The sequence below is a fragment of the Sceloporus occidentalis genome, unplaced genomic scaffold (genome assembly GCF_023333645.1).
Source record: "Sceloporus occidentalis isolate IW3139 unplaced genomic scaffold, rSceOcc1.0.p SCAF_103, whole genome shotgun sequence".
NCBI lineage: Eukaryota > Metazoa > Chordata > Lepidosauria > Squamata > Phrynosomatidae > Sceloporus > Sceloporus occidentalis.
Window position 1 is genome coordinate 3,442,493 of NW_028317083.1, and position 14,432 is coordinate 3,456,924.

Sequence of the window (14,432 nt, forward strand, 5' to 3'; positions counted from 1 at the left end):
ACCCCACGAGGAACTGCGCAGTCACTAATAATGAAGCCATGGGATATGAGCATATCTGGTAACTGCCATGGGTTGGCTCCCATAGCTCCTCGCTTTGTGTTCCTCATGGGAGGAGACATGGCCATATTTGGAATGTGGGGCTCGCCCCCATTTATGGGCAATGGATGGAGAGCCAGAGCAGAAGCGTCAAACACAACTCAACTCATCCAGAGACAAAAGGGGATTGCATTAGGTGTAGGGCACTGGGGCATATTGTTTTAATATTATTAAAACAATATTAATAATAATATTATTATTATATAATAATAATTTAAAGACTTTGTGACTATGACATATGCTGTGCTTAAAGTCCAGCACGGTCCCTTTAACTTTGTATACATAGTAATATGATGCAAGCACTTAAATGTTTTAGCGAGGCTGTAACAGCCGCTATTTACAGCTGTATTCTCTAAATAAAGATGCGAAAAAACTGGAAAGGCAATCAGCACTCTTGTACCGCGGAAATAATAGCTTGTGGCTCCACCACCAACAGGTTTACAGAAATATCTGACTATACGGGGCTTTGGGTTTCACACTCATTTACAGAAGTATCTGGCCATTTGGGGGCTTTGGGTCTTCAGCGTGGGTGGTGAAATGCAGAAAGCATCCCAATAATGCGGAGGAATAATTTAAAAAGACAGTCATGCCTGGCTTGTTGTTTTTTTCAGGAATCGACATCTGTTATGTTCTCCTTCACCCGTCTCTGAGCTACAGGAGACCTATTTCATTTGAGAAGACATTATCTTCTGGAAAATATAATCTTATGACGAAAATATAGGGATTTTCCAAAAGTAAGAAACTAGTTAACACAATAAAAAGCAGACACAAAATAGTTAAATATAATCTAGACATAGAAAAAGATTATTATCAGCTAAATCAGAAGAAAGCCGGTCACATTAGTTTTCATTCTTCTTTCATGGTTATATCCAGTTAAAATACAAGATAACTGTCCTTTAAGTGTTATTTAAAGGGACCTCTAAGCTACAATATATTATTTTTTTTAAAATCTTATAATAAATCAGAAATCATCATATTATAGACGTCATTGGTAAAAGCAATCACTGGGTAAGTAAGGATAATCGCAGTTTTTTGTTACAATACAAAGTGTACCGCGCTATGGAATACGTTGGCGCGATATAAAACAATGAATAATAAGACAGACTTTGCCCCACACGCCGGCCAGCTCAAACTTGGTTGCACTTGATGGGTTATAGGACAAAGAGAAGTATCATCAATATTTTTTTCTCTCCAAAAAATCCTTCCTTGCCGTGTTGTTTGATGGGTAATTTAACACAGTCTAAAAATATTTACTTGTCAAAAAAAAAATAACACCCTATGTAAAAATAGCTAGTTTTTTTGCCATGATATAACACCCAAGGACTAAAGGTAAACCTGAAAAGAGCTCTGAAGCTATGATAAAGGAAATCAGTTATTTTTTCCCCAATAGGATCAGGGTGCTCAGACTGTCCTCCTTTTGGTTAGAAGTATCAGGGATAGAGATCTCCGTTGGGTATTTTACAGGTTTCGGTTAGTCCGCCATCGTGTCCGGGCAAGTAGTTGTCCCAGTGGAGCTTTCAAGATCAAACTAGCCAACTGCGAAAGAACTAGCCTTCTGTGGCTCATTCAGAACATTTTTTATGTGTATTGTGGGTGAATGTAGGTGTATGACCCTACTTACAAAGAGGGGGCCAATAATCTTTCTTACAAAGCCGTAAACGTTAAAAAGATCCTAAATTATGTTCTCAATATACCCGTTGTGAGTTCCGAGTACCTGCTTTCTAGTGGTTTGTGAAAATCATTAACTAATTAACTTTCATACAGATGTGCGGAAATGTTCAATAAAATGTTATGGACGCTCAATTAATTGGAATAATGAGAAAGCAATAAATATCCCACAATATTAGTTTTCTGGCTGCCAAAGAATGGAGTTAACTCCCTAGTGATTTAAATCCATGTTGGTCTGACTTAGCGTCGTCTGACAACAACTATATTTAAACCAACAGAGCAATCTATACCATGTGCGGTTATTGATATTTTAATTAATCCTTATACACTTATACTGCCCATAATCTGAACGTCTAAAGACCCATCTGGCCTCCGCGTCCTGATTGGAGGGACATCACAGTTTAGAACTTTGCCATATTTCTTTTTGATAATAGAACTCGAGAATGTCATGTATGGACAGATGTATACCCAAAATGCTACTGATTCAATTCCATGGCTTTTAAAAACCGATCTATGAGTGATGGATGATATACTAGACATCCCAACTCTCCCGGAAGTTCCCGGAGTCTCCTGCATTTTAACTGCGGCTCCCTGTTGCCCACAAACTGTAACAGACATCCCAGAAATAGGGCAAGTGCGAGAGAAAGTTTAATTATGAGCAGTGAACTCTCGCTCGCTCTCAAAACATCTGCCCTCAGGTCCTCCTGTGGCCTCTGGTGCCTGTGCCCTGGTCCTCCTCAATGCAGGTTTTGAAGTCTGATCTACTCGGTGCTCCCTTTGCCAAGGAGGCTAACAAGGCTTCTTCCATGAAGAAGAGAAAATGGAGTATTTTTCATAGGCCACATCCTGCCATAAATATTATCTGGAAGCCAGACCTCACTATAAAACCAGCAGAACATGAAGAGCACCCGAGCAGGACATCTGCAAAGAATGTCAGATGTCGTAAGAGAGGGGTCGGCACCAACATTGCACATGGTGGACATTTACTGGGGTCTGCGGTAGACAATTTAACGATGTTCTACAGACCTTCACAAACCTTGCCGCAGACGCTGGTGTCCTTGTACGGAAACTTCGCCTATCCCTGCCCCCTCCTGGGTGCCATCAAATCTTACAGGGGACCAGGCACGATACCCCGCGAGATCCAAGTAATTGAATAGATTAAACTGTAGTGTTACTGTATCCGAATGGTTTCCGGTTGGAAATGTTTTAATAAACGATCCCCTGGCCATTAAAACAACAACAACAAAAAAAAAAAACAACAAAACACATTTCGGCAGAATCCTAAAGACAGATTACTGCCTTGTGTGAAAACCGCACTAAATGTAATTGTATTACACAAGTAGAAAACAAAGTTAAAGCTGTATTGATCTTGGTGAAAAATGGTCTATTCTGAGACTTTTCGGGGCAAAAAAGCATGACATAAAAGAGTACAAATGTAAAGACTACAACATCTGGATTACAGACACTTGTCACTGGTGGGAGGGATACAGAGACAGTAAACGGATTCCAGAGCCGCTTCAATGGCAGAAGCCTTAGAGATGAATGAACCGAGGCCAACGTTAGTTATAGGTTTATCCCTACAGATCAAAGCAGCGGATGCCGAATAAATCCACGGCTCGGGTTACAAATGTGTTATCACCGGCAGAAAGGAGGTGGAGGTTATTTTGCCTGTAAAGAATGTTACCGGGCGACTGTAAATACAGCCAAGGCTGGAGTTCTGTACATGCAGCAGTAATCCAAGAACTCCATCTGTATTTTGCTCTACGGGGAGGGTGGTAGATAAGTGGAACAGCATCCAGCAGAAGTGGGAATTTAGACACATGGCTCCTGAATCTAAGACGAGACCAACGACTGGTTAAGGTCTTTACAGCAGGAGAAAATGGCAGACTACATGGCGGGAATGGGGCTGAGCCACCAAAAAATCTATGCTTCTATTTAATAATTAAAAAATGTTCACCCGTATCTTTTTACTCCTCCAAGGGGCGCATTCTAACCCCCTTTCTAATGTGACCGTAATATATCCGTATTGGTCCAAGAAAAGATGGAGTTGCATTGGGCCAACCAGAAAAAATGGTAGCCACCTAAGCTTTCAGGAACTCGGAGGTCTCTTCTCCAGATGGACGAGTTCTATCTCTGAAGTTCCGAAATGCTTATAGGACTCTACGATTTACTATAATAATAGCCAACAGCTCTCAGACAGTGTATTTATTTTTAACATCCTATACACTGCACGCCAAAAATACTTTTTTTTTTTTTCTCCTTTAGGATGACATTTAAAAAAAAACCCAGATTATTTCTCTTCCTTTCCAGCTGGATTAAAGAGAGTTTATGCAATCGCGAACATCTGCATTACCGGTGATGAAAGAAGTCACAATCACCAAACAAAAAGTGGGAAACAGAACATCAGAACCGCTTCGTCCAAATGTTCAAGATCAAACACTAATTACATTGACGAAGGATCCGATGTATAATAACGGAGGAGACCTATTACGGGTTTGTTGCAGCCAACACATTGTACAGCGCTGCGGAATATGATGGTGCTATATAAAACAACTGAATAATAATTTGGCATTTATTTCTCTCGACATAGGTGAAAAATACTGTTCCTATTTTACTAATATCATAGATGATCCTTAATGCCAACAATTACCACGTCACATATGGATTGGGAATGGGCTACATGGTGTAAGGGATTAAGTAGGGGGCAAGAAAGCTACGGATTTTAAGAGATGATTTCTTCTAGTCCACACCAGCATGAGTGATTGAGACGTCTACAAACCTTAAATGAGGTACCTATAGCTAATAATTATATGAAGCATCAGTGATTTTTTTCCAAATGTACCCAAATCTTGGTGAAATTGTAATTAAAAGAAATCTAGTTGAGTGAATTTAGGTCCATAACTGACTCCAACTGGGACACTTGTGGCCTGGTGGAAGGTGCGCTTCACGAGGCAAAGGTCTAACCTGGCTTTCTCGAGTCATTGTTACTGAAGGCACCAGGATAATATCGCCATACTGCTAAGGGCAAATAGTAGGACCCTGGGCTAATGCACATTGTGATACGGTAATTTGGGCTGGAGGGCTTTTAAAGCTGGAGGTAATATTTCCGTCCAGTTCTGGAGCAGGAAGAGGACGGTGGAGGACATGGGAGGTCCACTTGCGGCTGTTCCCACTTTATGCCCCGTCGGCTATCTGTTAGGTCGATCGCAATCTGCTTTGTGTTACGATCTCCCCAGTTATTGTTTACAAGAAGGAAGTTAGCGCTGTTTGACTGAAGCAAATTGCTGAAATTCAACATTTTTGTAAAATAAACTCTCATGGCTGGTCGCATAACCCAAATATCCATTTCCTGAATTTTGTCTGTTTTTAACATCACACATTCCATAATAGTTGAACCCAAAAATTAAACCAATCAGTCCTACGTTTGGCTTGATAAAGCTTAATAATTTGTATAGAAACAAGAAACATTTGTAAATAAAAAAATAGACTATTCTTCTTCTGGACGCCTTGTATATAAGTCTCGGTAAAGCCCCGCCCCCGACCAACTCCTCTAATGAGGTCCCTTTAAACAAAAGTCACCCTCTTGGACCATCTGGAATGTCTGAGGCGTGTGACTTGTTTCCATGGCCTGCAGGCTAGAGTGTCAATGACATGAGTCCCTAGGGCACAATGCTTTGGAAGCTTGTGGTTTTTAACCATTTGTTGCTGTCATGCAGGTATTGGACAAGCCACAGTCCCTGTTTTATGCCTTTTATCTGCGCGTCTGTTAGTATACCGCTTAACGCAATACATAGACAATATTTAATCTGCAAGGGCCAGATCTCACATAAAACTTTGATAACTCAACATTAGCATTGTTATATTCATGTTCCAGGAATTATAGGGACAGTTTGCTGTCCCCGACACCCCCCCCCCACTAAAGAAGAATGCCTGTTAAAGTGCAGCAGCAGCTCCTCCGTGATCCGATGATTCTTGACAATGATTGGCTGCTGGAAACGCTTTCCACGTACACTCCCCGAGCCAACGCTGGCGCTAAGTGAACGGACGAACGTGGATTCTGCACGGCAAATAGGTGGGGTGTTGGGGCAAAGGGCAAATACATATGGGGAGATTCTAGATTTCGAAGGGGGACGCAATCTTATGCATTAAAGAGCACGTGTCGGCGCGTGTGTCCCTTTAACAACAGGCATCTAGATGCTGCTCCTACCCATACATTAGCACTCCGTCTGTCTGAAGCCCATGCGCGTCCAGTTTAACCTCTGTCATGTCAACAGCGAAAGGAGCAGGGATGTCTAGGAATCACAAAGACAATTACTTTTACCCTAATGAAGAATGGAAATCGTAATCGCCCAATAACACGCGCGCCTGGTAACGGAGGAGGCAGCCGGATAAAGAAAGCAATTAATCCCGGTCCAAAGACTTTTCACTGTCCCTTTTACACTTGAAGCAAAACCAAGAAATGTGTCGATGGGAATATTACAGATTTTGCTAACTGGGTGATATTTATTTAAAAAAAAAATGATTCTGGTTGGAAACATTTGAAGTCATTCCTCCTCATTGGACCAATGGCATCTTTTTTTGGGGGGGGGGGGAGAAAATATTGAAAATAGATTTTTCCTATAATGCAAGCAAATTAAAATTCAGTTATGTCAACGGAGGACATGTCTAGGACACGTATGTTCTGTGAGACATTACACTCGCCAGCGTGTTAAGCACATATTAACTTTTACAGAACTGTCATTTTATTCTTTCCCCTCAAATTTGAATCACATAAAAACAGAGAATTTTAAGAATCTTTTGATGTTTCTATGGGAACAACCTATCAGTGCCTGCCTTTGTGTCACATGACGATTAAGCGTTCCCTGCAAAAAATATGAATGAGGCAAAATTCTTGTTGATGTAAGAAGGCATACCTTCTCCCTATCATAACGTCTCAAGGAAAAACCAAAGTCGTCCTGAAAGCTTGCACTCTAATTTCACTCATTGTTCTCAGCGCTGTACAGAGGGAGGAAGCTTATACGCAGGATACTTTTTTTAAATACACATGTATTACTATTTTTCTTAAATTAGTGTGTAAGCCTTGAATATCACTTGAAATTTGTCTTTCTTGCCAAAAGCACATTCTAATTCCTGACCTCATTCATCCTGTGAGAGACGGCATCTACCCGTTCATGCAGAACGCGCGTTCGAGGCTCCAGGGCCTGTCCCTAGAAGTGTTATACACAAGCCGTCCATCACCATTTTCAGCCGTATTCAAATAAATGGCACAAAAAAAAACCTGTAGAGGACTAGACATTTTTTTGATGAATTATCATTCATTCGTATATATCTGACCACACCCCTCACTCCATTTATATATGAATATATGTTTTTATTAGAAATTGATATCTATAACTAATACACATAATTTTTATCTATATAACCTTTACAAATAATAAAAATATATTAGTTATAATAATATATAATAATAATATATGTTATATAGATATAAATAATAACAATAATTATATATGTATATAAATTTATTATGTTAACATTGGGTAGGAAAAAGAATGTCATTTTTGTGATTATGAGCTGCAGGGATGTTTTTATGATTATTAATTTTATTTTATTTAGGGGCATCATAATCCATAGCGCTGTACAGCGGCATAAGGAGTAGTTTATCACATGACAATCTATACTTACAAAGTAAGGAGGGTCCTGCTTAAAAGAGCTTACAATCTAGAACATGTTTGGTTATATTGCACAAGTTCGATTAATGTCAGAGCTGGAATAATTGTTATTTTAACAGAAACGTCCACATATCTTCCATTCTCACGGCCTCCGAGACCTACGAAGCAGTGACGGTGGGAATAAAGGGTGGAGGGCTTTTCTCATGTTAGGAGGTGAGAGGTGTAGCATAATGGAAATGGGGTTAAGTGTTTTTGTGCAGCGTTGTACGGTTTTTGTCCATTAACCAAATTCCACTGGCTCAGGACAAGCAAATAAAATGAATAAAACAGATTGCGCAAGATGTAACTAAATATGCAACAGTACCGTTTCTCTTAAGGACAAAATCCCATAATTGTTTGTTTTCTTGCTCACATTAAAAGTTAAACATTTTTCAAATATTGTGCTGTTTTTTTTTTTTAGTTTTTTAAAATTCTAGTTTTTAATTTTTTAAATAATTGAATACCCATTGTACAGCGCTGCAGAATATGATGGCGCTATATAAAAGAATAATAATAATTTTTTTTTTTTTTTTTAGGCGTCTCATCAGGCAAATTCTAATTAAAACCAGAACATGTTTCGGCAAATATAGACAGCTTGACATACTCAGCCTACACTTAATAGGTCCTGTTTTTCCCACACACACACACACACACACACACACACACACAACCCCCATACTAATGACATCAGACACGCCGAGGGAAAAACCACAAAATAATCGCATACCATGGGGAGGAAAAAAAATCCAAGCAATTCAGCAGGACCCAGACGCTGTCTCCGCCTGAGAATATCAAAGGAATTTACTACTGTCCATGAAGCCAGATACACAGAGGAGCTTAAAAAAAGCACCCCGGCGATGCCATAGTTACCTGATAACCCCCATTAATACTTTTATTACTTGAATCAGATTTTAATTATATTTTACATTTTCTGTTCCAAAACAATTGTATTTTTCACAAAATTAAAATGGGTTTTCCAGCTGTATGTATGTTATATATATATATATATATATATATATATATATATATACACACACACACAAGAATTATTTAAAATGACTATATAAAGAATTAGACCCAATTACATTTAAATTAAAAACATAATCATTGTGTACGTGGATCGTTGTTATATTGCGTGATAAGGGTGCACACCGCCTGTATTTTGGAGTTTTTGGGGAAGTGGAGTAGTTTGAGTCCAGTATTTGACTTGGCCCACCACGGTCAGGTTGTGTTAATTGGAACCAAACTGGCTGAATGTCCCCCCTTACATTTTCGGGTATTCTTGCACCTCTGGACATCTTATTGGCTACAAGGCGAACCTACAGCAGGAGAAGTCAACCGGCAACGATCCAGCTGGATCTGGAGCAATGGCTCCCACGGCGCCGAGATGGAAACATGGAATTTGACGGCAGAAAAGAACCGCTCTGCCCATTTTTCCTGATGTAAAGACTAAATCAGTTCCTGGCCATAGTCTAGTCATATCACAGGCATGTTTACATTCCCTTACTGCATTAACCTCTACCACTTCTGCTGGAAGGTCGTTGCACCGATCTACCACCTCCACCCTCTCGGTAAGGCCCAGCTCCACAGGTGATGTTAACCATCTCTGGAAGACACCAGCACCGCAGGTCTCCCTGACTGCGAGGGACGCCTCTTATCTACAGGGCAATTCTTTTATTACTCCAGGCCAAAGACGCTGAGTCAGCCCTTCCAATAAATATAATTAAAGAAGACGCTGCACATCGCTGCGTTCCTAGCATTTCTGGTGTTATCCCTCCCCAGGGTTCACTTCCACCAGAAGACTTCCTGGACTGTAACAAAATAACCAAAATCACTAAAGACTGAAATGGATACACAAGTCTCCGGGGAACGAGGTCTTATTATCAGTCACTGGAGGAGAAGACACCGGAGATCCCGAGGTAACAGCACCCGGGAGGTGAATCCATACATCACGTGTTCCTGTATAATGTATGGAATACACGCTATCCAACCAATTCCCCCAATACCGTGTCCTAAATTACCACGGAACCTACACCTTTCTTCTCCGTGAGACCGGACTTCAAACCTCCGTACAGAGACATCGACAAGGAAGACGGAAGGACCCCCGCAGAGCGTGTGATACACGGATGGAGGAACGGGGCCTACGAGGAGAGCTGGTGCCGCGTAAATTCAGGACCTCTATTAATACCCGGAGGGAACTACCTTTCCCTGAACTTCAGCCTGCCGTCCCAAAGAACCTCCCTTCACTTCATGCAGGGGTTTATACAGCGCTACGGAATAAGATGGCGCTATATATAAAACAAGAAATAAAGACAACGTTCAGCAGGTCCCACCAGACCGGTGACCCAAGTCCCTTTTTTAGGGCACCGTCATTTCAGGAGGTTGTCCCGTGTGGGGGTGAAGTGTTTTCATGCAGAAACACGTGTAACACGCTTAGAATTATCACTCAAATCAGACAATCAAGATCTGCTTATCCCCCCCCCAAAAAAAACCCCATTAACTCCGTTCCCTTATTTGACAAAGTAAGCTTTTCCCACAAAAAAACCCTTCCATTCCACCTCCACATTCTTAACGATAGGAATCTGCCCCGGAGGCAAACGGGATAACGGGTTAGAGACGTCTTCACATCAAGGGGTCAGACAACGATAAATCATCGCTCCCAACGTGTGTGTGTGTGTGTATGTAAGTGTGTGTGTGTATGTAAGTGTGTGTGTGTATGTAAGTGTGTGTGTATGTAAGAGTGTGTGTATGTAAGTGTGTGTGTATGTAAGAGTGTGTGTATGTAAGAGTGTGTGTATGTAAGTGTGTGTGTATGTAAGAGTGTGTGTATGTAAGAGTGTGTGTATGTAAGAGTGTGTGTATGTAAGAGTGTGTGTATGTAAGTGTGTGTGTGTATGTAAGTGTGTGTGTGTATGTAAGTGTGTGTGTGTGTAGAAGAAGAAGTGAAAAGGAGTTAAGTGCCAGCACACCCGCGGAATAAGCGCGAGTCTCGAGAAATTCCAAACGAATCTCCAGCGCTGCCATCAGAGGGTACAGCGGTATCAGAGTACGGGGGAGCCTCCAAATTCTGTTAAGGACCCTCTACCCCTTTCAGGTCACTCATGGGCATTGGGTTCACATGGATCCGGCCCTGGACACTCCATTCTGGACTTTGGGGCCAGCACGGTGAGGGGCAGTGGGAGAAGCATGGGGAGGAATAAGGTCCTATGCTAATCTAGACTTCTGATGGGGGTCCTGTGTATGTTATTATATTGTATGTTATACAAATCTAGATTAACATATAAAATAATATCTAGATATAATATAAATATATATAATAATTATCTAGATCGGAACATTGTAAGAAAGCAGCGGCTGAGAACACGCAGAACGTTCGCGACATAAACCCGCTTGGTGCCCGCAGCAGATGGTTTGCCGAGGTCACCCCCTGAAATCGGAGCTCCCGGCCAAGCGGCCACCACATTCTGCAAACATCGTCATTTTATGGCTTGTGAGCAAACATAGAAAGGTTTTCGGAAGCGCTGAGCGCACAACGGGCAGCCTCAGCGACACCAACATGCGCAGAGAAACAGAATCCCACGGGGAAGATCCGGCCTATCCGGCCCGTCTAGTCTGATGTAAAGACTCAGACCTTAATCAGTCGTTGGTCTCGTCTTAGATCCAGGAGCCGTATGCCTACCCCATGCATGTTTTATACCCTCACTGTATTACCCTCTACCACTTCTGCTGGGTTCCTGTTCCACTTAGTTACTACCTTTTTCAGTAAAGTAACACTTCGGAACATCTTTTTCATTCACCTGTTTTAAGAATCTTATTTGATTTTGGGCAGAATGCAATAGTTAACCCTTTGATTGCCACTGCATAGACCCTGGACCGCCTGTCTGGACTCAGATCGTATCAAGTGTTATTCAGAACAAGAAGCCGGTGTAAGGAAGTTTGAATTTACTTATAGGGTGGTGGATAAGGGAGATAGCAGAGATGGCAGAGGGCAATACAGTGAGGGCATTAAACATGCAAGGGATCGGCATACGGCTCCTGAATCTTAGACGAGACCAATTGCTGATTAAGGTTTGAGTCTATGAAGCAGAAAACAGCGGACGGATTAGAGGGGCAAATATCGGAATAATGTCCGGGGCAAACGGGTAATCAGTGGTGAAAAACGTACAATCTGCCCCTCGTGAAAAAAATAAAGGAGTTAAACACCTTTTGAAAGGAGGGGGGGTAATGATCTCATCGCGCCTTTCTACAGAATGACATCATTTTTGTACGGGTTCCAAACTGACATCAGCACACGTTCAAATGATTAACAAAACACATAAATAATCTTACTAAACCCGGACCTCTGACCCCAAAAACCGACAATTATACCCAAAAATATTCAGTCTGATTTATCCGTATACAGACGAAATGTGTGATAAACCGTTACAGCCGGCAAAAAAACCCCGAAGGATTCTGGGATGTATATTTAGACCGTCGGCCATTTTTAGATTTAGAAACATATGGTAGAAAAAAAATGTCTAATGGAAAATGTATAGGGGAAGGCTATAGAGCAAAGGGTTAACGGGCTGCACTGATTGGTCAGAGGCTGGTCCCGTATATAATATATACTTTAATTCCACGCTCCAGTAGACAAGGTGATCTGATCCAACAGGACGCTCTTAACCAATATGCAGCCTGCATGACATCATACATCTCAAGAAGTCATCCCTTAAAGAGGTCAACATGTCACCCTACATTACTATGATGTCATGATCACAGTCTGCTACTCTGTAACATTTCTGCAACAAGTAAAAATGTATAAATTTTAGGGCAAAATCTGAGAGTCCAGGCAGTTTGTACATTTCATGCACGATAGATTGTAAGCTCCCAAAACCAGGGACGGTGATTTCTTGCATGGTAAATAATGTCACTGTCTCCTACGGCGACGCCGCTACGTTGTCTGCTGGCGCTATATAAATAAATGTGAGTGATCGTAATCTTGATGCAACCCCCCCAACTAATAAACTCACCCCCTGCGTGGGGAACAAGCTTTATTTACACGCAAAACACGGCATCACCATGTGTGGGCTTTCCTGCCATTGTTACATTAAGGTGACATTATCTCACGGCACAGCGGGTCACACAAAACGGGCCGGCCGGGTCAGATAAGCAAGTGGTCACGGCTATATACACACACACACATATATATATATATATATATATATATATATATATATATATATATACACACACACACATAGAAAAGATAAAGGCAATACAATGACATCACTGATGATGTAATACTTATATTCAAAATGAAGAATCCAATGCATACAATAACAATGCAGCAAGAAACCCCCCCAATTAGTCTACATCCTGAACACAGCGGAATATTTATTCCTAGTTAACCCTATGTATGCCAGGTGGGTGGTTTTTCAATGCATTGTGCAGCCAGAGACCCCCAGTTCCTTAGCAGGTATTCCCCTCCCCCACCCCCCACCTGATGACTTACCTGTTGGTAGTCGGGGTCTTCTGGTCTGAAGTCCCCACTCAGGGTCTCCCATTGTATATTGAGGTGGGGGAGCCGGTGCAGGAGATTCACCCACCAAGGTGGGGTGTAGCTGATGGCGGCGGCCATGGTGATTCACAGCCGGTCTGGGCTCACGGGCATGGGGGGGGGAACTGGGGGATCGGGGGCTGCTGGGCTCCGCTGAGGTCTCAGGCTGACCCCCTGCAGTCCATTCAGAGGCTCATTAACCGGATTGGGGGCTGATGCTCCCCTCTGCCCCCCAGCTCATCCTCAGCCGGGGGGTGTGCGGGTCCCCGGGCAGATAACACACGGGGGTCCCTGTCTGGATCGGTCTCTGCAGCCGAGATCCGGCTCTTTGTTCCCGTAGACTCGCTCAGATTCAGCCCCTCCTTCCCAGTCCGATGCCGGCCCTCCTCTCTCCGTATCCACCCCCTACTCTGCCTGGTACCAGCCCTCCTCGCTGAATCCATCCCCTTCCCTGCCTGGAACCTGCCCTCCTCGCTGAATCCGCCCCTTTGCCTGCCTGGTACCAGCCCTCCTGCCTCTGAACCCGCCCCCTTCCCTGCTTGGTACCTACCCTGCTCCTTTGAATCCGCCCCCTTCCCTGCCTGGTACCAGCCCTCCTCTATGTATTCACTCTCTCCCCAGTCTTATGCCCGCCCTCTTCTCTCTGTATCCTCCTCCTCCCCAGTCTGATTCCAGCCCTCCGTCTCCTACCCTGATGCCCGATGCCTTATCTTGTACATACACTCCTTTATCCCTTGTCTGATGCCAACCCCCTTCTCTCTGAGCTCCCTTCCTCCCTGTCTGATTTCAGCCCTCCTCTCTCTCTGTAAAGTTTGAGATCACTTTGATTTTTGAAAGAAAAGTTAATTTTGTCCATTAAAATAACATTAAAAGGATCAGAAATCCAGCACAGACGGGGTTAATGTTGTAAATGTTTTCCAGCTATTGTAGCTGGAAACGGTTGATTTTTAATGGAATCTCTTCATAGGCGTACAGAGGCCTTTATCACTCCCATCACTCCTTTATCACTCCCATCACACCTGTGCTCCAATGGCCCTTTATCACTCCCATCACTCCTGTGTTCCAATGGCCCTTTATCACTCCCATCACTCCTATGTTCCAGAAATGTCCTTGTTTTCCCTGAAAACAGCTAAGTGACCCCCAAACTTTGTCCCTCTTCCCACCTTGTTTAATATCAGTCCTCCCCTCTCTGTATTCCCTCATCAGTCTGATCCCCATCTTCTCTTCTCATCTACCCCGTCTGATTGGGTGGGGCGGGTAAGTAAGTAAAGTAGGAAGATGTAAGTAAGTGAGAGGGTTAGAGAGTGAGTATGTATGTATGTGTTAGCTTGAGTGTAAGCGTGTGTGGTCGTTACCATGATTATGTATGTGTAACTGAGAGGAGTGTAATTTAGCTACACTAAGTGCCTATTAAGTATGTG

General features: G+C 42.6%; 1 protein-coding gene across 2 annotated transcripts in view; it reads right to left on the reverse strand.

Moving 5' to 3' along the window:
* Positions 1 to 13,092, reverse strand: part of LOC149283550 (protein tweety homolog 3) — a 45,673-nt gene extending 32,581 nt beyond the window's left edge. For both annotated transcript variants that reach the window (XM_089497507.1, XM_089497506.1), the window contains exon 1: positions 12,967 to 13,092. In XM_089497507.1, the coding sequence (XP_089353633.1) occupies positions 12,967 to 13,092 (126 nt within the window). The remainder of the gene's footprint in view (positions 1 to 12,966) is intronic.
* Between the last annotated feature and the right edge of the window lie 1,340 nt (positions 13,093 to 14,432).